Genomic DNA, 23,683 nt, shown 5'->3' with positions numbered 1-23,683 from the left:
CACGGGCTGGCCTGTCGCTATGCACTAGCCAATCACGGCTTGCGAATCCTCGTATGTGTTTAACTCCTTCTGGTATGGCGGTGCAACCTACCGGCGGCGGGGATTATAACAGGCGATGTTTTTCTCAGTCTCCCCCATGCTAAGACGGTGTAGATTGCATGACGACTCTTACAAAATGAGTGAGACCGAGTGTGGAATAAGTTATCTCACTCTCGAATGACCGACCCTTCTCGTAACTGCAGGCAGCCTTACAAGGGCACCATGTCGAAACTGAGAATCTTTTCTCGGGGGCCTGGTCAATACCGCGATTCATGACGCTGCTTAAATTGGCTCGATGACCTCCTGCTTCTCTCGCTCCTCCTACGTACCCGAAGGCTGGGAGAGAGACACTAGTCAGGCAAAGCCGAGGGGTCGCGCCTTCAGACCCACGGAAGAACACGGGAATCAAAACTGGCAGAGTCTTCTTGATTTGGGATGAACCATGAGACTAAGCCCCGTTATGGCGGGTCGAAGGTCCGCACTGGTTGCATAACTTGCAAGTATGTCAATAGGTACTCAACCTCCTGTCACAGCGTATCTAAAGCCATCATAGACTTCGCCGTGTCAAATGTGATGAAGGCCGTCCATCTTGCCGCAGTTCAAAGTCATTCAGTACACACCGGACGCTCTGCCACACATGGATTGGCGGGAGAAGAGGGCCTTGAAGTTCTTCATGCAGCGAACTGCTCCAGAGCTTGAGGGATCCTTCCTAAGCCAACTGTGGTACGAATTCTTTCAGCTTGCGACCGATGGCAGAAATCCTATCCGCCCTGCCGTCGTTGCGGTCGCCAGTATGCACGAGCAATATGTTACAAGCGGTTCCGCCGATTTGCCTTTGCTCGACTATTCAATGGAACAGTACAACAAAGCGATTCGAGAAGTAACTCAACTCAACGCAGCAAAGCAAGAGCATGCTTTTGACCTGGCGCTCGCAGCTTGTGTCTTGTTCTCTTGCCTTGAGGGTCTAAGGGGTCACTATCAATCCTTGATCAGCCATATCCTCTCAGGCATGAACATAATGTCTCACAAAGTGGTGAGCATGGACACAACCAGGCTCACCACACTCTCCCGTGTGCTGTTACACCAAGTTCTAATGCGAGTCAATGCTCAAGTGATGGCCATGGGCGACAACTGTATGCTATCGAACACGTGCACCGTGCATTTGACCGTGATCCCGGATGCATTCACCTCAGCTAACGAGGCCATGTTTGCGTTAGAGCAACTCTATTGTGCACTGATGCACTTCTACACAAACGCCGATGAAGCTTTCAAAAGCCAAAGGCCCTCTGCTGAACGGGCGGGGAAACTGTGGTGGCAGCGGGAGGCCTTCAAGGATCACCACAAGCAATGGAAGAGATCATCCACGCACATCTTGCACTATGGTCCTCCATCATCTCTCAGTTCGTTAAGTCAAATGCCCCCTGAGGCATTGATACTTACCATAACAAGCATTTCCATATCGATCTCGCTTGATATTGATATCAGAAACTTTGAAATTGACTTTGACCGATTCGAGGATCAGTTTCGAGAGATAGTCATGGCTGCTGAAGTCTTCTTAGACAAAACATCACCGGGAACGGGGGATAAGTCTTCATTAGACACGAAGAACTTTTGGACCGAGTATTTCAGCGATGAGTCTCATATACCAAGATCTGAAAGCAGCGGAGACAGTCCAGATAGTACAACAGGTTCTGGCCGTAAACATAAGCCAGAGCTCATGCCCTCATTCTCCATGCGCTTCGGAGTTGTCCCACATCTGTATTGGGCAGCCGCACGATGTCGAAGCCCACGTATCAAGCGTCGAGCAGTTCTCCTCCTCCTCTTATGCAACCGTCGAGAGGGGCTCTGGGACTCTAAGATCTGTGGACGCGTTGCTGAGCGCGTAATCACTATCGAGGAAACGGCAGCGCTTGCTCACAAGGAACCAGCAGGCTTTGATGGCGACAAGTGTGTGCTGATATCTGCAAGTGACGTGCCAGGCGATTCGAGGGTCACTGTGCTTCAGAGCAAGTTCGAGGCTGGTAATAAAATCCGAATTTCCTACTCGGATATTGAAGGGGCTGGGGAGACGGTCGAGATCTTGGAGCTGTAACGACCCCTAAGAGGGATACGCTACATTTGAGGGCCCGCTCTACCTAGAAGTATAGAGGGTAGGCATGTTATACAGAGAGACATCCAACCGAAAGCCTGACCCCTTCCAATATCACATCCATAGTCAAGGCGCCCTCGGCTCGTGGGTCTAGTAAACCTCAGCTCTTCTTCACTGGAGTTGGCCTCGAAGTCCTATTCAGTCAGAGCCCGGCAGCTACTGACATAAGCGGCTCTCAGATTTTTTGATCAGGTAGCTTGCACGGTAAGGCCCAAAGCCCTTGTCACCTTGTGCAATGAATGCCTCAAAGTGAACCAGTAGCCTCAGGGGCATCACGCTAAGTAGATCTCGGGCATGGGTGCTTAGCAAAGCCCGTGGAAGTTGGCTGGGTCGGTTATCATGATCGAGCGGGGAATAGGGAAGTCAGCCTTCCGGGACCACATAAACACTCCAGCATGCAACCTCACCACCGAGCTATCTAAACAGCTTACGGTAATTAGTCGACATGTGCTGACTCTTATTCGCACGAGGAGTCAGACGATACGGGGCTCAACCTCTAGGTTCCCAAAGCTGGCTCAGTCCAGCGAATGAGAAAACCCTACAAGCCTGTCTATCCCTGGGCTCTGAACGGGACACGATGATTAGGGCCATCCAACTAACCCAAAAATTTCCCTGCCTTGCATTAATTTCACACTGGAAACCCCGCTTTCTAACTAGAAGCACCCAACATTTTACAATTGACGTACCCCGCTAAGATGTGCACGCTGTCTACAGAAGTTGTGTGCGGCAGCCTTGTGACATGGCACTGACGTGCGACAACAGCCCCATCGAGGATGTGATGGTCCTCGGCTTGCAAGCAGTCTGAATCAGCAGACGTTATCATGAAGGCTCAGAACTTTGTGAATATCTCCAGTCTGGAGGATATGGCTAGCGAACGAACTCGCACTGCGATCGCTTCTCATGCTGCGAAGCTACGTCGGCAAAAGCGTCGCAGACGAGTCTCTCCACGTGTTGTTGAGGATGCCCATAGTTTTCTCCCCTGGCATGCGGCTCGTGAGTCGCCACTACTGAGCCAGCAAGACGGTGGCTTACAAGTAGTGCCGGTGCGACAGGAACACACTCCTCTCCTTGACATACTTGGACAGGGAAGGAAAGATCCGTTCGACACATTTACGGCGCTTGAGATACCGGAAGTAGTGCATGAGCTGGTCGATCACGGTACCAAGAAAACCCAGACTCTTGTTATTGGGTACATATACTTATATTAGCGCAAGCTGTACATCACTTCTGGGCAGGGTTGACTCCAGGGATCATGCCGAATCCCAAAAATCCTGTGGTAACCATGTATCTCGAGGCTATACGGCAAGCACCGCTTGCATTCTACGCTTACATGGTAGGCACTGCCGAGAATTACGAGCTGCTCAGCGGTGCCAGTTCCAGGACGAAAGGCTTCTCGCAACTATGCCTCTCCTACCGTATCGAGATGATCAAGCTTGTCAACGAGGAACTCCAGTCTATCAGCGGACCGCCCTCCGACAATTTGCTGGGGGCCATCGTAGTGCTCGCTGGCAACTATGTATTGTTCGCCGGCCAAGTCAAGATTGCCACCCTTGAGAGCGTACATGCATCTCGCTTTAGATCGCCACTAAGGACCGCACAGTTTATCCACATCTATAGCTCGAGGCCATTTCGAAGTCCACATAGCGAAGCTTTAGTGCGCCTTGTCGGTATGAAAGGAGGATGCTCGAAAATTCAGCTGCCAGGGGTTGCCAGTACTGTTGAGTTGTCAGTCTCCCAGTTGTTTCGGTATCGGTACGAAATTGTTTTTACCCTTTCACTGATGCGTAATAGGTGCGATCTTGTTCATGCTTCGCAGACGGATTCCCAGCTTTATATTCTGCCAATGGACCCACCAAGCCTGATGAGCTTAGTTGACCTGAGTCTTGCAGTTCCTAGCTGTCCGCCTGTGATATGGAAGCAGCTACCGATCTTTCCCGGGCGGCGTTCGCAGCTTCTTCAGGTTGTGGAAGCCCTCTCATTGGTCAGCAACGCCCTTGAATGGTACATCAAGGGATCAGTGCCCAGTATCGAATTCTCAGAGATTGTCACTGCTCGTAATGCCGCACAGTATCTGCTGCTGAGCCTTGTGCCAGCCTCTGTGAGCGGGCAAGATTCGTCTCCAGAAACCGCGAGTGGGAACTTATTTGAGGTCGCTCGCTACGGCCTCAAAATCTTCAGCAATATCGTAGTCTTCCCGATGAATCCAGATGGTGGCACCGCCAGGACCCTGACTCTTGCACTCAAGAATTCCCTGACTCTGTGCATAGAGGCAAACCCCTGGCAAGAACTGCCCAGCTCATGCAAGCAACTGCTGCTGTGGTCATTCGTATTGGGTGGTCTACAGGCAGACGATGATCGTGACGATAAGCGACAGAATCGTGGGTGGTTCGTCACCAAGTTTACCGAATTCTTCTCATTAACCGAAGTTTTGACTTGGGACCAGGTCAAAGAATGTCTTTCGGCCATGTTGTGGTCAGACTCTGTGCTTAGCCTACCTGCATGGGAGTTTTGGAACGATGCTCATGAGCGCAGAGCCGCACACTAATGATGTCGGATGTGGACGACATCGCTTGCTCAACGATGAGCACAAGCTATATCTGCATGGGTCGACATGTCAAGGCGCAGGAAGGAGCTATTGCTCTCTTGAAGGGACACAAACTCTGGTTCTCACTGTGAATTCACTGCGACATTCTTGTGGCTGCTCATTGAAGCAAAAGTTATCGGATTGGAGTGGTTTCAACTTTCAAGCAAACCGAAGAGCCAGTCAACAACAATGAATGCTTGAATCGAGCAAGCTCGATCTGACATAGATACTCAATGACGCGGTTCAAATGCTAATAAGCAGAAACGTTGCAATTTCTAGCGGGTTAGAACAATATATAGTCCAAGGCCAGTAGATGGGCGAGTCGCTTCTTTACAGGTTACCCCACCACACAAGCTGAGAGCTGGTGGGCATGATAGGGAGCTGATGCAGGGTCCCAGCCCTAGCTAGTTTCATGTACATCGACTGGGCTCGTCTGAGTGTTCAGGACCTCATTCATCCGAGGTCACTTGCATATTGCAATGTCTGTAGACTTCTATCACGTCTTAGCTCCAACCATATGAAACGTCAACGTATTTCCTATTTAGGATGGCAGCAATTACTCAATAAAGCTAGCTCTATTTCACCTGCACAGAGAGCCAATCAGAGCAGCAAGCCATGGGATACGAAGATCTGGTTTATCTGATGGGATTGCACCAGACACCTTGTATCTCGCGAAGTCATTATCCCCAGGGATCTCCAGCTATCGGCACCGTTGTTACTGTAAAGATTTCACACGTCAAGGTGGGGTGGTCGAACTAGACTACAGTGAAGCCACAGGGCATCGTTGAACCTCCTAACCGGGATTCTCACTCCGTATTCGCAATGGCGGGGTCTTTCAAACGCTGTTTGCTCATGTTCTATCTCTATGAGTGGACTGCTCAAACAGGGCTAAGGATGGCAAAGATCTTCCCACACGTACTTCCAAGATACCAAGCCATGAACTTGGGATTTAGCCATGACCAGTATAGTAGCAATGAGGGGTGAGCCAAGGTGTAAAGAGTTAGACTGGGGAAGAATAGACGGTAGCTCGTCAATGATGAGATGAACAAACTTTATCCCAGCCTCGCAGGGTTTCAAGGCGCCCGCTTGGCCCTCATGAGGAGGACTAGAACGCCTTATCATAATAGAAACATTCTTCCTGAGCAGTAACGGATCTAAAGGCTCCTTTTCCTGGCCCCAAGGCCACAATCCCAAGGTCACGAATGCTGTAATATCTGCTCAGTTTTGCGATTGTTCCCAAGGGAATATTATGCCACGAAACTGGCCAATCAATCCCTGGAGTTTCGATGTCCGAGTCCCAGCTTTGCGGAGGGTTCATCGAAAGTCGATCATAAACTTCAGGAGGTGGAAATCCGTATCATTCCCGGGTGCGCAGGATCCGTATCCCTGAACGGTGAAAGAGAAAGGATTTGTCATCAGTGCCCACATATACCCCAGTAGAACGACTCTAAAGTCTTCCTTGGCTTGCTTGTCGTCTGCAAGCTTCTCTGCTAAAATTGACTCTTCACGGAGGAGATATATTCATGTTGCGCAATTTTGTTGGAACAAATTGAAAATTCGCACGTGAACATGAATCGACTATTTGTTGCAAGCCTCCTCCTTCTTTGACTTCATGATTCCTAAGTATTTTCTCTCGGATTGTCCTTAGGAGTACCTTTCCTCCTTCAATGGTGAGAATCCCCTTCGGTGATCACTTCCTGCTCTAGCCCTGATACCTTAAAGTTCTGGCCCGGTTCGAACGTCGACGACTACTCATGCCTGACTTATCCTCCCTAGAACAATGGTGTCCTCTTGACAGTGATCGTATACTGAACAACCCGAATGCCCCTTCACACTAAAGTCACCTTCATCAAATATTTCCCTTCTGGCGCTTCGAAGGGTGATCGTGAAGCTGAGAAGTCAAAAGTTCGCTTTCATGCTGCTCATATTGGACATCAGAATGTCCGATCGAAGCCAACCTATGTGGGAATTGGGCAGTCTTAAAGAGCACTGTCTCGTGGCCCTGGTAAAACGCTTGTCCCGTTCCGCCTGTATACGAGGCCGCTTCCACGTCCTTCTCCAGACTCGGTAAACGACACCTCTAACAATTCATCAACCGATGAATGTTCTGGCACTGGGGTTCTACGCCGCCGTTTACAACCTCTGAAACCGATCAATATCTATTGGTCCCCGGAGCAAAAGCGCAAGGAGAACAATCCACGTGACATTCTAGAAGTGGACCAGATTCATGGCAGGAGCCTGGCATCAATGCAGTCGCAATCACGTCATCGAGGAGGATCTCCTTTTAGGATATCAATCTTCCATGAAAGATTTTCGGGCTTACGCACTAACCCGTTCTTTTGCATAGCTGGTATGGAAAGCTACCAAGCTCGGTCGACAATCGATTTCTATACTCAGGTGATCAGTCCAGGCAACGACTCAGTGTGCTACATCTTAAACGTCTCCACGTATATGCTTCCTTCCTGGGGAGCCTCCAAGATGAGTCTTTCGTCGACGCCGGATACGGTGTGATTCAGTTCCTAAAGGAACAAGCCCATACCCCCGGATCTGAACCGTCAGCATTGACATTGAAGCAAAAGGGCAAAGCCATAGCAAAGATTCGCAACCAGCTAATGTCACGATCGGTAAAAGCCATCGAAGTAATGACATTATCCGCGATGATCTTCCTGGCTGCCCTGGATAGAGCTTTGCAGAATCTAGATGAGCATGACATCCACAAGAGAAATATCGCCCTCATCGTCGCACAGCAAGGAGGCCTGAAAAGTCAGCAGAATGGTTCCACTGTGAAAGGCTACCTGATGCATTACGATACCTTCTGGGCAATGGAGTCTGGTGAGACGATGTTTCCGGGCGAGCGGCGCCCTCACGACCCAACATATCCGACCTACCCCTTCTCCACAGCTATGAAAGCATTCGTTGCGAAACTGCCACCTGGATTTCAAAGATTGGTCGTCAAACGCATTTTATCTAACGACATTCTACCTATACTTTCTCGGGCCACACTTATTACGCGTTTGAGTAGGAGAGAGCGCCGTGAGCTACTCGCTACGACGGGCAGGTCAATGAAACAATACAACGACTTTGGGGAAGCATGTCCCTGCCTGAGCATATTGAAAGACTTAGAACCGACGTTCGAATTGCTTCTCTCTCTCACCCTAATCTGTTACTTATTCATAGCATTCGAGTCGAGATCATATCCAACCTGCCTTCGAGGAGCGAGATCCCGTGCAACGACGAGTATTGCACTGTATACCCCGAGATCAGAGGCTGAACGGAAATGCTTGATCTGGATGCAGGTGGTCATCGTAGACTCATGGAGGATGGGAACCCGACCGAACGATTACGGGATGTCGTCCCTACGTGGTTTGAAAATGCGCTTTCCTGAATTTCGGCACGTGAATGCCGTTGTGAAGCTCGGGAACCAATTTCTCTGGACTAGATACCTCACCAGCTCCGTCCACCTGTACTGGGAGGCGCAGGGTTGAAAAGTTGAGTTTTTGTCCCATTGACAGCTTATCTACTACTATTGGCAAGTGGCATACTATGGCCATTGTTATCTTGGAATAGAATGTTCAATTCCAGCGCCTGCATTGATGTGAACCTGCTTAATCATTACCATAACATAGTAGGCAGGGACAGAAGAGGGAGGGAGGGAGGAAGGCAGCATCCTTTCAAGTTTCAACTTCTAACTTCCCTCCAGCCCTTCCATATACACCTCCATCGCCCGATCCAACTGGTCCAAAACATTATCCTTCTTCCCGCAGCTGTAAGCGTGCAGAGTCCGCTCCTTGTCAATCACAAAAGCACCAACATTCCTACTCGTCTTTGATATGTTGAGGTTCATTGCCTTGATCACATCGCTTCTGGGGTCACTGAGTAACGTAAAATACACGTCCTTCTCTTCCTTCAACGCCGCATTAGCAGCCACGGAATGTGGTGTCAGCCCGATCATCGACACAGCTGCGACCTCGTAGTTGAATTGACGGTAGTCGAATTCACTGGCGTAGTCGTACGCTTTGCTTTGAATCAGTAAAGAGTTTTCGCATCTGCGTCTGACAAATCGAAGGTTGTGGGGATGATGGCGCCATACACAACTGAAAAAGTACAGCCCAGGAAGAGCATGTAATACGGGTTATTGACTCACCTTCGTCGTCAGCTTTAGGATACACAAAGACAACCAAGCCACCAGGCTGACTCTTTTCTAGCTGTTCTCCTAGTGAAGTTTTCTTTCCGTCATCCGTTGTGACCTTCGCTTCCAAGGCGTCCAGAGGAATTTGAACTCCGACATTCAAGGCTGGCTGCTGTCTAGAGGTCTCACCCTTCCTAGAAGGTGTTGTCGCGGTCGATGTTCTAGCTTTGGAGAATTTCCCGCTTTTCACTGTCGTCTCTGAGGCGAGTTTTCCCCCTCTCCCTGATCGTCGCGGTTTCGCTGAAGACCGAAGCGATTTCTTTCTTTGTTGGACCATTATCGCCCTTTTGCAGATGAAGATTCGGGATGCAGCTGGATACTGCAAGAAACAGTGAGTAGTGCCCCTCAATGCCCACGGATAGGAATAGAACGCTCGAATTTCGAGGTCTAGGCAGCAACAGCCGCAGCTGGTTTAACTGGGAGTCCCAAATCCCTATGGGCTCGCTAAACCTGTTTCTTGGCCCTCCCGGATGACTCGCTATGCCCATTGGATTAGCCAAGACGATTGACGAGACCAGGCAGCAGCCCCAGAATGGCCTAGCAGAGGCAAACCAAGCCCGAATTGACACTCGTGCAGGATCTCGGAGGGCAAGGAGTTCCAGATTCGCATATCCGACCCGTAACTATCGAACAAACTATTCCCTAATCAGGATATTCCTGGCATTAGATAGCAGGCTCCACACCGCCGACCCAATAGTGACTCTCCAAACGAGTAATCAAAAAGATCGAAGTTATGACATATCCAGAATCGTACCGGTATAAAAGGCGAGCATTCTCTGCATGATAGGCGTTGAGATTTAGACAGGAACATGTGAATGATGGGAGCTTGTCGCTGAGATTTGCAGCGTCTTCTTCAGCAAGCTAGGACCCACGATATTGAGAAGCTGGCACTGCAAGAAGCCACAATGGTTGATGATTGTTGACCACGGAGCTCTTTCGCCTGACAAGTAGTGGTAGGATTGTGTAGGGCTAAGATAGCCCGGGCTTGTTAGCAACGATGATGGGTTCGCACGAGATAGTTGGTTCACACCAGCTCATCTGCAGAGTTCTCTTCAGAGGCGACGAGAGAAATTCTAATCATTAAGCTGGTGAACGAGTTCAACGAATGCGAAAGGGAACATGAAAACTCCTGGAAGTCATACCTCGTCTGTTTTGCCTAGTAACCATTGAAATGAGGAGCTCAAGGTAGGCGTCCATGCCAGAAGAACCTAAATGCTTGGAGTCAGCGGGGATTATGCGTACGCCCATCAGCACCAACAAGGCTCAGAGTATGGATCAAGTAGTTCCCTGAACAGTTGACATGGAGATGATTTCACAGTTTAGGAAGCATTTTATATGAGCATACAAACCGCGGACTTGCGGAAAGAGTAGGCTTATCAGAGAATTTGTTCCAAACTGCTTGAAACAAACAAGTCTCAGTGAACATCAGGTCGAAAGCAATAACATGGTAGAGTAAGGGAGCGAGGCCAAGAGGGACTTCTGGTTCGTCTTACTCTCCCACTAAGGGATGGCTGACTCCTACACGTGCTCCTGGAGTCGACTTTCGGTCCAGGCTAATTGACGTCTTAGGTCTCAAGAGGAAGGTTGTTTTTTGTCAATGGTACGGAGTAACCCGAACAGGCAAAGGGGGTGTTCCAACAGGTGATCTGTATGACGACATCGGTCCTCTTGTCCAATGGCACGTGTCGGGCTGTCAGTCAACCAAGAAGCGCAAGGCTCTCATATCAAGATAGTCCGAACTCTCACTCTACCTCGTCCTCGGCAGCCTCGTCCGGGGTACATATCGAAGCTACTAGGTTACGGAGTAACCGTATCTTGGTAGGGTTTTATTGACCTGGTAATTATCAACTAATTTTACTGAGTCAGCTACCTTTAAAGGAATAGTCGACTTGAGCCAACTACGAAAGCCGGTTAGTCAAGGGCCATATGTCACGCTAAACCATCTTGGGCCCTCTCAGACCACTCAATTTCAGCTGAAAGGTACAAGACTTCCTCGGGTTAAGGTACGAGTAGGCGCAGCCACCCAGTCACGAGAGAGTGCGGGCTTAAACGGCTCTTCTGCTCTGTGCCAGTCTCCATGGACAAGAATACTGTTTTCGGGGAATGGGCCTCGGCGGTTGGTATGTGTCGTATTGATGCCCCTGGAACCAGTTCTCTCGCGATCACTCGGTAAATAGGTGCGTAACGGCAAATCAATAATGACAAAAGACAGATGTGCCACGTTTCGCCTTGCCACAACGCGATATGTTTCGCTTGGCAATGCATCCCAAAACCCATCTCGGCCATCACGTACGGGCTTTCCCATGCGAGATGCCATCTCTTCCGAGATCTGGGATACGAGGCACACGTCTTGAACTGTCCGCGGAATGAGAAACTACGTTGCTCGAAATCAGCAACTTCTTCGATGTCGATGTGTAAATTGCCAGACCTGTTGCACGGAATTCGAGGGATGTGAGGCGGAGTTACTAAATGATGATCTGCAGGAGGATATCAGACCACGAACTCTCACCTGAGAGACTTTTCACTACTCCATACGGAGTACTGTCAGCACACTATGTCTTTGCACAACTCCGCGCGGTACAATTTGTATTGTAACAGCCTTGCGCTTATTTGCCCGTTGTTTTGTTGCGGGCTCTGTGCTAAAATTGGATATCAACCCAGCTCCTTTCTCAATCCTAGACAGTCCATCGATGTTCTGCTCACTCTTTTCCAGATATATATATATATCAAGGTAAGTAGTACTCACTCATTGTACTATTCGTCTCGTCTCCAACACAACCTCTGCACTTTTTCGATTGTACCAGAAGTCATAGTCCTTGGCCGTGACTCTTGCCATTCGTTTATAATGGAAGTCTTCACAAGCCTTGGTGGTATGAATACCACTACTCTCCTCCACACCTACGGCGGCAGCGAGATTGCCTATCTTTTACAGAATCCCCCCGCCGAGTTCCAAATTTTACACAGTCACAGATGGGCGCTCCTTTTCTCATTGCTAGCAGGATCTGTCGTGTTTTCACTAAGCAGATACCTTCTTTTCCACGACAGACCTCCCCCAGGCCTTAAACTCATCCCAGGTCCACGGAGTACACTTCCTTGGCTGGGCCGCATCCACGGAATAGACCCCATTGCACCCTGGAAGTCGATGAAAAAATGGTCTGACGAGTATGATGGACTCTTCAGACTTACAACTGCTGGCGGCGAGATGCATATATGGATAGGCAAAGCAGAGATAGCTCAAGAGTTGTACTGCAAGCGTGCTGCCAAGTACTCTTCTCGACCAGAGGTCCCAGCCGTCCCGGGGAGCGACAGGCAGGGTCAATATCTTCCTCTTTTGCAAGACGATGACCATTGGCGTAATCAGAGAAAGTTTGGCCACACGATACTTGCAGAGATGGGTGGCAAGGAATTCTACGGCTATGTGACTCACGAAGCTAAACGTGTAGGTAGTCTCGCGACAGCAAGCCTTCAGTATACTAACGTCCCCACAGTACGTGTACAACCTAATCAAAAACCCAAAAGACCATTACACCCAATGCTCCCACTTTTGTGGGCGCATATCTGCGCGACTAGCCTACGGTAACCCCAACTCTGGTGCAGCGCACGCCAAAAACGCAGGAGAGTTCATTCCACAGATATCTCCCTCTGCAAGCGGACCCATCACAAACATTTTCCCATTCCTCGGCAAGCTCCCCGAGTTTATCAACACTACCCGTATTGGCGTCCGCCAGCGTCGCGAGCGCGAAGAACGTCTCTGGAAGGGGCTGATGTGGCAAGTCAAGGAAGACATGGCCAACTGTATAGCGCCTCAATCCTACGCACGCGCGTACTTTGAAAAGGCCGCCTCGGTACCCAAGGGGCTTGGCTTTGGCATGGACGAGCACGAGGCTGCTTACGCAGTCGGTATGTTGTGCACTGTCGCGATTATGACCAATTCCGGCCCCATGTATTGCTTTTTGATGGCCATGGTTTTGCACCCGGAGTGGCAAGCGAAGGCACGAGCCGAAATCGACGAGGTGGTCGGTCCCAGCCGAGTTCTCGAAGTTTCTGACTCACCCAATCTCCCAATTCTGCGCGCTGTGATCAAAGAATGCATCCGCTGGAAGCCACCTGTCCCTCTTGGTAAGTCGCTATTTCTCGCCGATATCTTAGCCACCCAGAATGGCCATCCTAACCGCTTCCAGGCGTTCCGCGCAAAGTGACTGCCGACGATGAATACAACGGCTACTTCATTCCCAAAGGTGCAGTTGTGCACGCGATCGACCTTGCCATCGCCCAGGACCCTGAACTGTACCCCGACCCTCTCACCTTCAACCCAGCACGGTGGCTCGAGCCGGAGTACCCCACCTACAAAGAGCCTCTCTCCGTACATCCCAGCCTCCACGGCCACCATGGCTTCGGAAGAGGACGTCGTCTATGTCTCGGTATCGAGTTGGCCCAGGCTGAGCTAGTTGTAGGCTGCGGAAGTCTGCTGTGGGCGTTTGAGATGTTGCCGAACAAAGATCAGCAGGGCAACCCAATTTGGCCAGATCCAGACCATTGGACCAGTAATGTCATTGGAGGACCTCTCCCGTTAGACTTCGATCTGAGAGTCAGAAGTGAGGAAAAGAGACAGATGGCCGAGCAATTGTTTCAGGAAAGCTTGGGTGACTTTCCCGAGTGACCGAGGGCCAGAACTCTGGGGGGATGCTTGGCCAACCAACGGGCTTAAGGTGCCACCTTTCAATGGACCATACTCCCAGGCCAGCAATATTTTCATGACTTTGTTAGTTACGGATTTCTCTTATTGGGCAAGGGTTAGCTTTTGGTGTATGGGGCCCTACTCTTTACTTTGTATCAGTATTCATCATTTCGAACCCTGAAGCTGTCGTTCCTGCGTTATGTTTATAGGTATCAGGCACCTTAAATTCATTGGATTCGCTAAAGAGGAAGTTCGAGGAGAGAATGATATAGCAGGGCCGGTCGTAAAGAATTGTTACACTATTTTACAAGGTCCACCGCCAGATTCTCCGAGAGTATTCTTAGATCATGTCTCGTGAAGTCACAAATACAGATGCCTCCGAAACGGATTGCCGCATTAATGCCTTCAGATCTCAGGAACTTGCTGAGTGCAGCAATGAATCCCTCCACCCGTCCTCGGCAGCATATTAAGCGGGACTTGCACCACCTCTCTACCTGGAAACAACCTGTTGAACAATTGCATGGCTGATGTATCCTGTTTCTCTTGCCCGAACTTGGGCATAATGACACCTCCATTGACAAGCAGATAATTGGCATACGTTCCGATAACTTCATTGAACTTGTCCGGCGGTCCTAGTAGCTTTGTGTCTGGCTCCTCACAGTCGTGGATAGTCAGTGAACGACCTTTAGCGTCTTTGCCGGATGTAAGGATTGCGCGGGCGGACTTGTAGGCATCGATGACAATCTCATCAGCATTCGGGCTTGGTTTGCTAAGTAGCACGACGCCAGGAGATGTAAAGCGTGCTAGCGCATCAATATGGTAATCCGTGATGTCGAAGCCTTTGATGCCGGGTATCCAGATGAAGTGAGAGACGCCGAGTTTGTTCCTGAGCTCCACCTCAACGTCAGATTTGGACATTCCGGGATTACGATTATCGTTGATTATGCAGCTTTCTGTGCCAAGAAAGGTTCCTTCACCATCGTGCTCAATCCCCCCTCCTTCCAGGGTGAGTTTTGAGGTTACCATAGCTTCGTTTGCTTGGCTCGCGATCTGGGAAGCAACATTCTCGTCACCGATGCGTGGGAGTTTACCACCCCAGTAGCTGAAGTTGAAGTTGACAGCCGTTCGTCTACCTGTTGACAAGTCTTGGACGAAAACCGGCGCGCTATCGCGGACCCAGAGTTCGTTTAATGTAGCCGGTCTGATGGAGACATTATCGCTGACCATAGATTGTGCTTGTTGGATCAGTTTCTCACTAGCATAGAGGTGCACAGGTTCGAAGCGAGAAATTGCGTTGGCGATGCTCGTTACCTCGGATTGCAGTGCCTCTAGGTGCTCTTGGCTTTCTGCCGATTCCATACTTGGGAAGCCCATGATAGTATATGAATGAGGTGAGCTCTCCGCTGGCATGCGAAAGCTGCCATGTTGGTTGGATCTTAGTGTTTCCTGGTCAGCTCCATTTTGGACGCATCTGATGGCTGCCATTCTTGATGATATGATTATTATTGATTCGCGAAATCTTGAAGTTTTTGGAGTGGTAGTCTGTTTCGGGTCTCGTCCTCTGACTCGGAGTTTCAGGTAACATATATTTCGTAGAACTATACGTCCCCTGAGTGCAGTGCTTGCTATCTGTAGCATGGACATGGCGAAGCACATTGCTTTCACCATCAGCACTCCCGAGAACATGTCTTCCTCTTTCGCCCCGCCGTTTGAAGTTCATTCTCCTCCGCAATGGCATCTGTCAGCGAGCAGGAACAATCTTCATTGAGGAGACTTTCTCGGCACCACCTCCCAAGACAGGCTAGAGTAGGCGGAATAGTCCGTGATTCGCCAACCTTAAGCCCACGTTCTATCAAGCACCGTGGACATCTCCTTCGTGACAACAGAAACTATCTGTAGTACATTCTAAGTCATGGCTTTGGGAAGAAGTTGTACCTTTCCATCCAGTAATGCGGCGGCGCATTCCGGCATGTACGACGGACTATGCTTAAGGAAGAGGCGAATTGTATTCTCTGACATCAGATATCGCCAACGCCCTGTGATCGACCCCATCCCGCGATCTTCTTCCATCGTCTAACGTGTACGCTGTTCTCAAGCTTGTAACTTCCGTTAAAGTTGGTGGCTAAATTGGCTGTTTGTAGTCCCATACTCCGCAGAGACAAGCTTGACCTTTCAACACTGTTCTATGGCGGCTTGTGCTGAAGGCCTAACTTCAGATCATTACCGATGACTCTTGACCACCTTAAGAATGTCACCAATTGACAGCATTGTCGATGCGAGCCTTGCCGACTTGTCGACAGCTCTGAACAATGGGAATCTGACATCAGTCGACCTGGTAGCAAAGTACTTGCTCCGTATCAGTGCCTACGACTGCAGAAACACGGCGCTGAATTCCATTCCCATAATAAACGAGAATTTGTTCGAAGAAGCAGCAGCAGCTGATGATCGCCGCGTTGCTGGAATTTCACGGGGTGCCCTTGAAGGCATCCCTTTCACTGTCAAGGACAGCTATAAGGCACAAGGAATGACTGTGGCCAGCGGCTCGGAAGCCTTCGAGAACCTCAGGTCCAATGAAGATGCATTTACCGTTGGCATTCTTCGAGAAGCCGGTGCCATTTTGATCGGTCGGACGAATATGTGTCCCATGGCGTATGGTGGAATGCTTCGTGGGGTGTATGGGCGAGCTGAGAGTCCATACAATAAAGACTACCTCGCCGCCGCTTTTGGATCTGGATCCTCAAACGGGAGTGGCGTGTCTGTTGCAGCTTCCTTCGCAGGTTTTGGTATGGGTGAGGAGACGGTGTCGTCAGGGCGCTCTCCTGCTTCAAATAACGCGTTGGTAGCTTACACCCCTTCGCGAGGAATGATATCAATTCGTGGCAACTGGCCGCTGTATCCGACCTGCGACGTGGTCGTTCCCCACACACGCACCACGGACGATCTGCTCATACTGTTGGAAGCGATTACCAAGCAAGATCCTAATACAGTTGGCGACTTCTGGCGAGATCAACCTTTCATCCAACTTCCAACACCTACATGGTCAAAAGCCTCAAAGCCTTTCACATCTACAAAATCCGCAGGGTACCTCCAAGGAAAGCGGATCGCAGTTCCTGAAATATTCCTCAAGCAGCAGGATGGAGGGCCCTACATATCAAAAGCGATCGAACCACTATGGTGTCAAGCACAGGCAGACCTGGAAGCCATCGGTGCGCATGTCGAGATCATCCCAGACCTCCCGGTCTTGCGTATGTACGAACAAATGCTACGCAAGTCTGGCAACGAGAACGAGCCATCGCTACCTTTTCTTCCGGATGACTGGAACGGCACAGAGCGAAGTGTTCTCATCGCTCACGCCTGGGAGGACTTCCTGAACAACAATCAAGATCCTCACGTTCAGTCTCTTAGCCAAGTAAATCCACAGCAAATTTTCCCGCACTTGGCCCCCGACGACCCTCAGGTAAAGTTCACAGAGCCAGCCAATGCCGTCCATTGGGCGAAGTTGGCCAGCTACGTCTCCAACCGCAGCGACAGAAGAGGGCCAGGCAAAAGCGCCATCTACGGCGTTCCACGTCTGGAAAAAGCCATGCGAGCTCTCGAGCAGATCCGGATCCGCTTCTTTGAGGAATGGATGTCAGCGCATAACTACGACTTCATCGCATTCCCCGCCGCCGGCGACGTCGCCCGCGCGGATGCGGATGTTGACGACGACAGCGCACGACATGCCTGGACAGACGGCGTCAAATACAGCCATGGGAACCGCGGGTTGCGACATTTAGGCATTCCAAGCGTGACAGTGCCGATGGGGATCCTGGAAGACTCGGAGATGCCAATGGGCTTGACTTTCTTGAGTCGGGCTTACGATGACCTCAGCTTAATTCAGGCGGGCCGTGCTTATGAGCAGGGCAGCTGGAGGAGGACATCGCCGCCCTTGACGCCACCCTTGCCCTCGGACCGGATTCCCAGCCGGGACAATACACGGTCCAGCCAGCGGCCGAAACTGGCAATCACGAAATGTAGCAGATCCTCAACTGGAGATGGGGAGATACAAGTGTCAGTGCAAGGCATAGTCTCTGTAGACCTACCCTCCAGCAACAATTTCAAACCCCTCCTCGAAACCTACATTGACGGGCAACGCGTTCCTGGATCTCTGATCACAATTGAGCCATTACCTGCCGCTTCTACAGACCAAAGCCCTGCCGTCGCTAGGTTTACCTGTGAATCTACAGCTGCTCCACCACCCGTGCAAGACAGCCGTAACCGTGTCGTTGGCAAGATCGCTAGAGACGGTACGATGGTCATGATCCTCGCGCGTAATGGCGAAAGCGGCCGGCCTTCGGGATTTGCGAGGATACTACACTGAGAAAGTGTTAGAACCGGCGGAACAATATCTATGGTTGATGGTCGGTTGGAGCTACAAAAAGCGCTTTCGTTGGAAGGAACCAGGTATAGGTAGGAAAGTTAAACAAAAACGTAATATCTTGCTAAGGTTAGATACAACCATCGTCAACAAAAGTACTTATTTACCAGAATAGTCCGCCATCCCACGATACTGCAACTTAGCCTGCGGCAGCCTGCCTAGGCTGATCGCCGAAAGCAGACCGCGGCGAGCGCCAGATTGATCCCGTTCGCCGACACCCATAAGTCGACAAATGAACAAATCCGATGCGGTGGCTTAAATAGAGCTTCATCGACAGGCTCTAACAGCCGCCCACCACGACCACAAGCATTTCGAGCGGGCCTAACACTCAAGGTGTGGGAGTTCTTCTCTTGTAGATCGCAACTCCGTCATCGCGCATCGTGCAATAATGAAAACTGACCATCTATCAAATCTGTGTGCGAGAGGGAAAAGGAAGCTGCATCTCAGCCTCAAAAGCCCCAGAGATCGCCTTCTGTATCAGCCACCAGGGATTGGCTGTGGTCGGAGCTCGGGATTGGGGAGACGCTCTTGCAAGTGTGCACGGGTGTCAATTCCGATGCGTTTTGTTCAATGGCGTGCGGTTCCGCCGTAGGTGACTTTCTCAGCTCCAATCTGCAATGGTCTGTTAATTAAGATGCAAGGGGAAAGTCCCAAAGATTTCGCCTGTGTGTGCAAGAGGACAACCAAGGAGTTGCTGGTGGTTCATGGGTCGGTTTACATAATTACTTCGTGTTTGAGCCATAAAGGGCATTGCCACCAGTGTGGAGTGTCTGGCTTGACATTGATAGATACGAATACAAGATGATTGCGCTATGAGGCGTGCCTCTAGGTGCATAACATCTCAACTAGGCCTAACGTCAACGACTTGAGAGAAGGCAAACTGAATACTTCGTATGATCATTCAAGTTACCTCGTACATCAAGACTGGGTAGGTTTAACCGACGGTCATTTCCGTTTTTGCCTTTGGTGATCATTCCGCGTGTCAAGATTAGGCGACGGAGGGTTTTGCCTCCCCCAAATCGCAAAATTTCATGATGCGCCTGAAGAACCGAGATACAAATGGGCGCAATTGTATCCCACTCGTGCAAAATCTCGTAAGCACACTGATCTCGACGGTGCCCCGCCCGCGCCCAGGCCTCTCCGCAAGTACTTCATGCAGCAGTCCAGCCATATCTTTATCTGGACTACTTCTCCCTCCACTGTCGAATATGTCTATGTAGCCAAAGCGGTGCTAATCAAGATGAGGATCGTTTTCGAAAATGGAACCATCTACCATGGAAGGTACGCCTCGGCATTCGAGACCTGTACCACCATGGTCATCAACGATGGTATGATCGAATATCTGGAAAACGATGCCGGACGACGGATTCCACACCTCAGCAACGGAGAGGCCGCCAAGAGGGTGAACCTAAAAGGGCGATCCGTATTCCCGGCTTTCATCGATGCTCACATGCATCTGCTGCAATTCGGAGCCTCCTTAGTGAAAGTTGGACTCGACAACTGTCGCAATCTCGATGAGATAAGGACCACCATATCCGAGGCTGCAAAACGCGACCCAAGCGCTCCACGCATCCTCTGTCGAGGATGGAGACAAGCCAGCACTAACCGCAGAGCCCTCGCTAGCATGATCGACGACATTGATTCTCGACCAATCTTCATCGATGCAGACGACTTGCACTCAGAATGGTGTAGTACTTCGGCGCTACGAGAAATGGGTATCACCCGCGATAGTGCTGATCCTGTCGACGGTGTAATACATAGAGACAAGGATGGAAATCCGACTGGTCTGATCAGTGAAGGAGCAGTCTTCAGTATGGTCTGGCCTCACTTGATAGGCCAGATGTCGGAAGAGGACAAAAAGGGCTGCTTTCGAACAGCCATAAAAGAGTACCATGCTTCGGGATATACCAGCGTGATCGAAATGGCTATGGACCAAGGCAACTGGGATCTAATTGAGGATATGCACAAGAACGGTCATCTGGGCCTACGTGTTGCAGCACACTGGATGATCCTACCTACCGGTGATAGTGCTGGTGCCCTTAATCAAGTGCAGACAGCAATCGATATCCACGCCAAGTATAACCTTCAGAACTCGCCAGATTTCAGAATCGCTGGAATCAAGATGATCCTTGATGGCGTTGTCGACTCTTGTACGGCTGCGCTCTCGAAACCCTACCTAGTGTCTCCGCACGACCTCGGTGATATGAATTGGAAGGAGGATGTTGTACGAGAAGTGGCGGCTAAAGCTGATGCTGCCGGTCTTCAAATAGCGCTCCACGCGATTGGCGACGCGGCCATACATCTTGCTATCAACACACTGGAGGGTCTCGGTACAAGTGGCCGGCGTCACAGGATCGAGCATCTCGAATTGACTCGACCCGACGATGCCAAAAGGTTAGGAAAACTCGAAATCACGGCGTCCATTCAACCTGTGCATTCCGATCCTTTGATACTCGGAGCGTGGCCTGAGCTGCTCGGCCGTGAGCGTTGTGATTGGGCCTTTGCCCATCGAGAGTTCCAGGAACATGGCGCTCAATTAGCCATTGGTACCGACTCGCCCACCGCGCCGCATCTGCCATTTCCCAATCTTTATGTGGCAAACACAAGATTGTCTGCACGTGACTTGCATGACCATAGCAAGATAAATCAGCGGAAACCGTTAGATATGCATCAGGTGTTTGGTGCTGCGACCTGGGGGGGCGCATATTCCTGCTTTGCCGACAAGGAGATCGGCAGCTTAGATGTTGGAAAGAAGGCCGATTTTATCATAGTGGACGGACTGTCGCACGGCTTTGAGGCCAAATCCTTGCTCAAGGCCAGTATCGATGAGACTTGGATGAACGGCGAAAAGGTGTACTCGACATAAAATCTAGAGAAATCCTGGAAATTTCACCAATAGATTTCTGCCACGCCTTTCATGGTCCCATTGCTACAGCTTCGTCGACACATTCGAACCAGGCGAGGTCAGGTCTTTGACGACGCCTCTTCCAGATATGCTTGAGACATTGCAGCATACTCTGGCAACTTGCTGGAGCCAGCCCAGCGCTGCTCTTGTTCATCGTATCAAGGACGATGCTTGCCAGTTCATCATCCGGATCGACGAGCTCCAAGCATGCCACAAAGTACGGAAACAGCGCGTAGTTAGGTCTGTCCACAGCATGTTGCATGAGGTCCAAAAATTCTGAATGTACTTGCACAGCTCTGGCTCGGGCCAGCGCGATAGCCTCGGGGTTCCTCTGGGTGTGCAACAGCAAGAGTTGAACGGCTGACTTGAACACCTTGGCTTGGAGCAGAAAATGGTGTTTCTCGTCGCTGTTCTTGATGACTCCATCTCGTGCTTCAATGGCCAACTCCGGAGACCATGGATCGACCAATTTAGTGATCCGTTCAAATTCCAGAGTCCTTGACAACCAGGAGATAGAACCAGCTTTGATAGAACTGTACAGGACACAGATGTCGTAAAGGAACGGTAGTAGTTCATGAGATATACCATAGTATTTATCGACGAGCGTATTACCCTGTAGCGGCTGATGACGGAAAAGCGGAACTTGGCCAATCACAAGACATTCAGTCGCCTCCATGAATAGGATGCATATGATATGGGGATTCGTGCCCTCTGTTGTTGGAAGGATCAACTGCTTACGGTATGGCATAGCCCGTAGGAGCGCTGAACGGGAGAGTGCAAATGCCGGAGCGCCCGTAACTAAGTCATTATATGTGGAAAGCAACAGGGCAAGAGTCAAGGCAGTCCGAGCACTATCAATTGTGACTGTCGACAGGTTCGCCAGCCGCTGGACTGCTCTCGAACCTCTTTGGACGTGTTGACGGCTTAGGGCCTCCGCAGAGTCGGCATGTTTGGAGACTAGGAACACACTTGCGAAAGCGAGGAAAGCATCTTTGAGCTCCTCGCTATTCCCCCAAATGTGAGTGGTCAGGTCTGTGCGCATAGTGTTCGTAAAGGTCGGTCCATATAACCAGTTGCCGATTTGGTCTGGGTGCAGAGCGAATTCAAGCAGGGGGAGTTCATTCTGCCCGAATGCACCCCAGACTGGCAGGAGATGTCCCTCGGATTGCAGCCGCGCTTGGGATCGGTTGGCCAGTGTAGCTGGTGATGCATGCTTCTGTTTCGGACTTACTGTAGATTGGGACTTTACAGCTGTACGTGGTCTGCCGGGGTGCAAGACTGCACGCTCAACCTTGCAGGCATGACCCAGTCGAGCACATCGCTCGCACTCTGAAGACCCTTGCACATAGTCACAGCGTGCCTTGATTCTATAGCATTTATCACAGGACCTTGATGGCTTCATGACCCCCGGATTCTGGATGTTTCTGTGGAGCTGATTGTGGATCAAGAACGAAAGAAATGTGAGGCGGAAGGCAAATTCGTACTTACGCGAGGTGATCCGCAGCTTTCTCGGCACCACAGACGATGCAACGGAGTAGGACAGAGACTAAGTAAGTAGAACGATGACCCGCTTCTTAGTATACACCAGCCACTCCTTGGCAAGATTTCTAGTACTTTCTAGAGAAATCTAGAGAATACTAGAAAAGTGTCACGGGGTGAACCCGTATAGAGTCTTGGTTAGAACCGGCGACCTCCTAGGAACAAGAACTACATCACGTGACCTTACTCTATCGATAGTTACTCTAGCTACCATACAATCTACCCGGTGGACAAGGTTTTAGATCTATAGTAAAAGTAGCTAGTATTAAAAGAGTAGAATATATCGTTATTTTCTATCTTAATGAATAACTTAAAGTTTATCTAAGTTGTCCGGGGGATAGGATTTATGTCAGGAATGAGCGGGAGCTATTCGAAAGAGCTATATCGACGGATTTCTATCTAACTATAGAGGTAGTATCGACATCGATTCGAAGCGTAAGAAGCTTAGGGGAGCTTCGTACGCGTCTCGCGTGCGATATACTAGCTAGTTACGTACGTAAGTCTTAGTATTCGTAATAATTTAGATCTATAGTAAAAGTAGCTAAAGTTAAAAGAGTACAATATATCGTAGTTTTCTATCTTAGTAAATAACTTAGGGTCTATCTAAGTAAAGGAGTATAGGCCTATTTTATATAGGCGTAGGCTCCGTCGTAATATCTTATAAGTACGAGAGTAATTACCGAGTATTCGTAAATACGAGTTAACTCCTAGTATAAGGATTTTAATAGGAGCTTATTTAACTACTATAGGACCTATCTAATAAGGACGTTAAGCTAAAGGGAAGAGAGAAAGAAGTCCTACCGCTATCTATAGGGAGATATAATCTCTTAGGGTAGGTCGTTTGGTATTCTAGGTAACTATTAGTATTACGTAATATCGTCCGGCTATATAACTATACGGTCGAATCTAGGTATCGCTAGTTTAGTCTTAGCGTCGCTCGCTAAGATATCTATTAATATTACGTAATATCGTTCGGCTATATAACTATACGATTGAATCTAGACGTCGCTAGTTCTTACTAAGATATCCTACGGATTTAACCCGTAATACTTAGGATACTTAGAAATTAAGTTAAGTAATTTCTAATCCTATAGAATAGAATAGCGTTTTATAGAATCTTCCGTAAGGCTTAAGTATACTAGCCTTACCTAATAGATACTACGTAATCCTAGCTTATATAAGC

The 23,683-nt window shown here is 49.8% G+C and overlaps 8 protein-coding genes across 8 annotated transcripts; 5 read left to right on the top strand and 3 right to left on the bottom strand.

Annotated features, from left to right (window-relative positions):
- Positions 1 to 676: 676 nt before the first annotated feature.
- On the top strand, positions 677 to 2,131 carry A1O9_09718 (uncharacterized protein; the record flags this gene model as incomplete). The annotated part of the gene is made up of 1 exon (XM_013401059.1): positions 677 to 2,131. One exon carries the CDS (start codon positions 677 to 679, stop codon positions 2,129 to 2,131), a length of 1,455 nt encoding a protein of 484 aa, XP_013256513.1.
- Positions 2,132 to 3,440: 1,309 nt separating this feature from the next.
- A1O9_09717 (uncharacterized protein) lies at positions 3,441 to 4,733 on the top strand (the record flags this gene model as incomplete). The annotated part of the gene is made up of 2 exons (XM_013401058.1): positions 3,441 to 3,913; positions 3,980 to 4,733. The coding sequence occupies 2 exons, from the start codon at positions 3,441 to 3,443 to the stop codon at positions 4,731 to 4,733; spliced, it is 1,227 nt and encodes a 408-aa protein (XP_013256512.1).
- Positions 4,734 to 8,457: 3,724 nt separating this feature from the next.
- Positions 8,458 to 9,238, bottom strand: A1O9_09716 (uncharacterized protein; the record flags this gene model as incomplete). Its single annotated transcript, XM_013401057.1, has 2 exons — positions 8,458 to 8,786; positions 8,917 to 9,238. The coding sequence occupies 2 exons, from the start codon at positions 9,236 to 9,238 to the stop codon at positions 8,458 to 8,460; spliced, it is 651 nt and encodes a 216-aa protein (XP_013256511.1).
- A 2,568-nt stretch (positions 9,239 to 11,806) lies between these two features.
- A1O9_09715 (uncharacterized protein) lies at positions 11,807 to 13,621 on the top strand (the record flags this gene model as incomplete). The annotated part of the gene is made up of 3 exons (XM_013401056.1): positions 11,807 to 12,400; positions 12,450 to 13,080; positions 13,143 to 13,621. 3 exons carry the CDS (start codon positions 11,807 to 11,809, stop codon positions 13,619 to 13,621), a joined length of 1,704 nt encoding a protein of 567 aa, XP_013256510.1.
- Positions 13,622 to 14,044: 423 nt separating this feature from the next.
- A1O9_09714 (uncharacterized protein) lies at positions 14,045 to 15,124 on the bottom strand (the record flags this gene model as incomplete). The annotated part of the gene is made up of 1 exon (XM_013401055.1): positions 14,045 to 15,124. The coding sequence occupies one exon, from the start codon at positions 15,122 to 15,124 to the stop codon at positions 14,045 to 14,047; it is 1,080 nt and encodes a 359-aa protein (XP_013256509.1).
- A 763-nt stretch (positions 15,125 to 15,887) lies between these two features.
- On the top strand, positions 15,888 to 17,999 carry A1O9_09713 (uncharacterized protein; the record flags this gene model as incomplete). Its single annotated transcript, XM_013401054.1, has 1 exon — positions 15,888 to 17,999. The coding sequence occupies one exon, from the start codon at positions 15,888 to 15,890 to the stop codon at positions 17,997 to 17,999; it is 2,112 nt and encodes a 703-aa protein (XP_013256508.1).
- A 1,297-nt stretch (positions 18,000 to 19,296) lies between these two features.
- A1O9_09712 (uncharacterized protein) lies at positions 19,297 to 20,922 on the top strand (the record flags this gene model as incomplete). The annotated part of the gene is made up of 1 exon (XM_013401053.1): positions 19,297 to 20,922. The coding sequence occupies one exon, from the start codon at positions 19,297 to 19,299 to the stop codon at positions 20,920 to 20,922; it is 1,626 nt and encodes a 541-aa protein (XP_013256507.1).
- Positions 20,923 to 20,971: 49 nt separating this feature from the next.
- A1O9_09711 (uncharacterized protein) lies at positions 20,972 to 22,363 on the bottom strand (the record flags this gene model as incomplete). The annotated part of the gene is made up of 1 exon (XM_013401052.1): positions 20,972 to 22,363. The coding sequence occupies one exon, from the start codon at positions 22,361 to 22,363 to the stop codon at positions 20,972 to 20,974; it is 1,392 nt and encodes a 463-aa protein (XP_013256506.1).
- Positions 22,364 to 23,683: the final 1,320 nt, after the last annotated feature.

Source organism: Exophiala aquamarina (genome assembly GCF_000709125.1).
Source record: "Exophiala aquamarina CBS 119918 chromosome Unknown aczIA-supercont1.11, whole genome shotgun sequence".
Taxonomy (NCBI): Eukaryota; Fungi; Ascomycota; class Eurotiomycetes; order Chaetothyriales; family Herpotrichiellaceae; genus Exophiala; species Exophiala aquamarina.
This window is presented reverse-complemented; position numbering and strand designations above follow the sequence as displayed.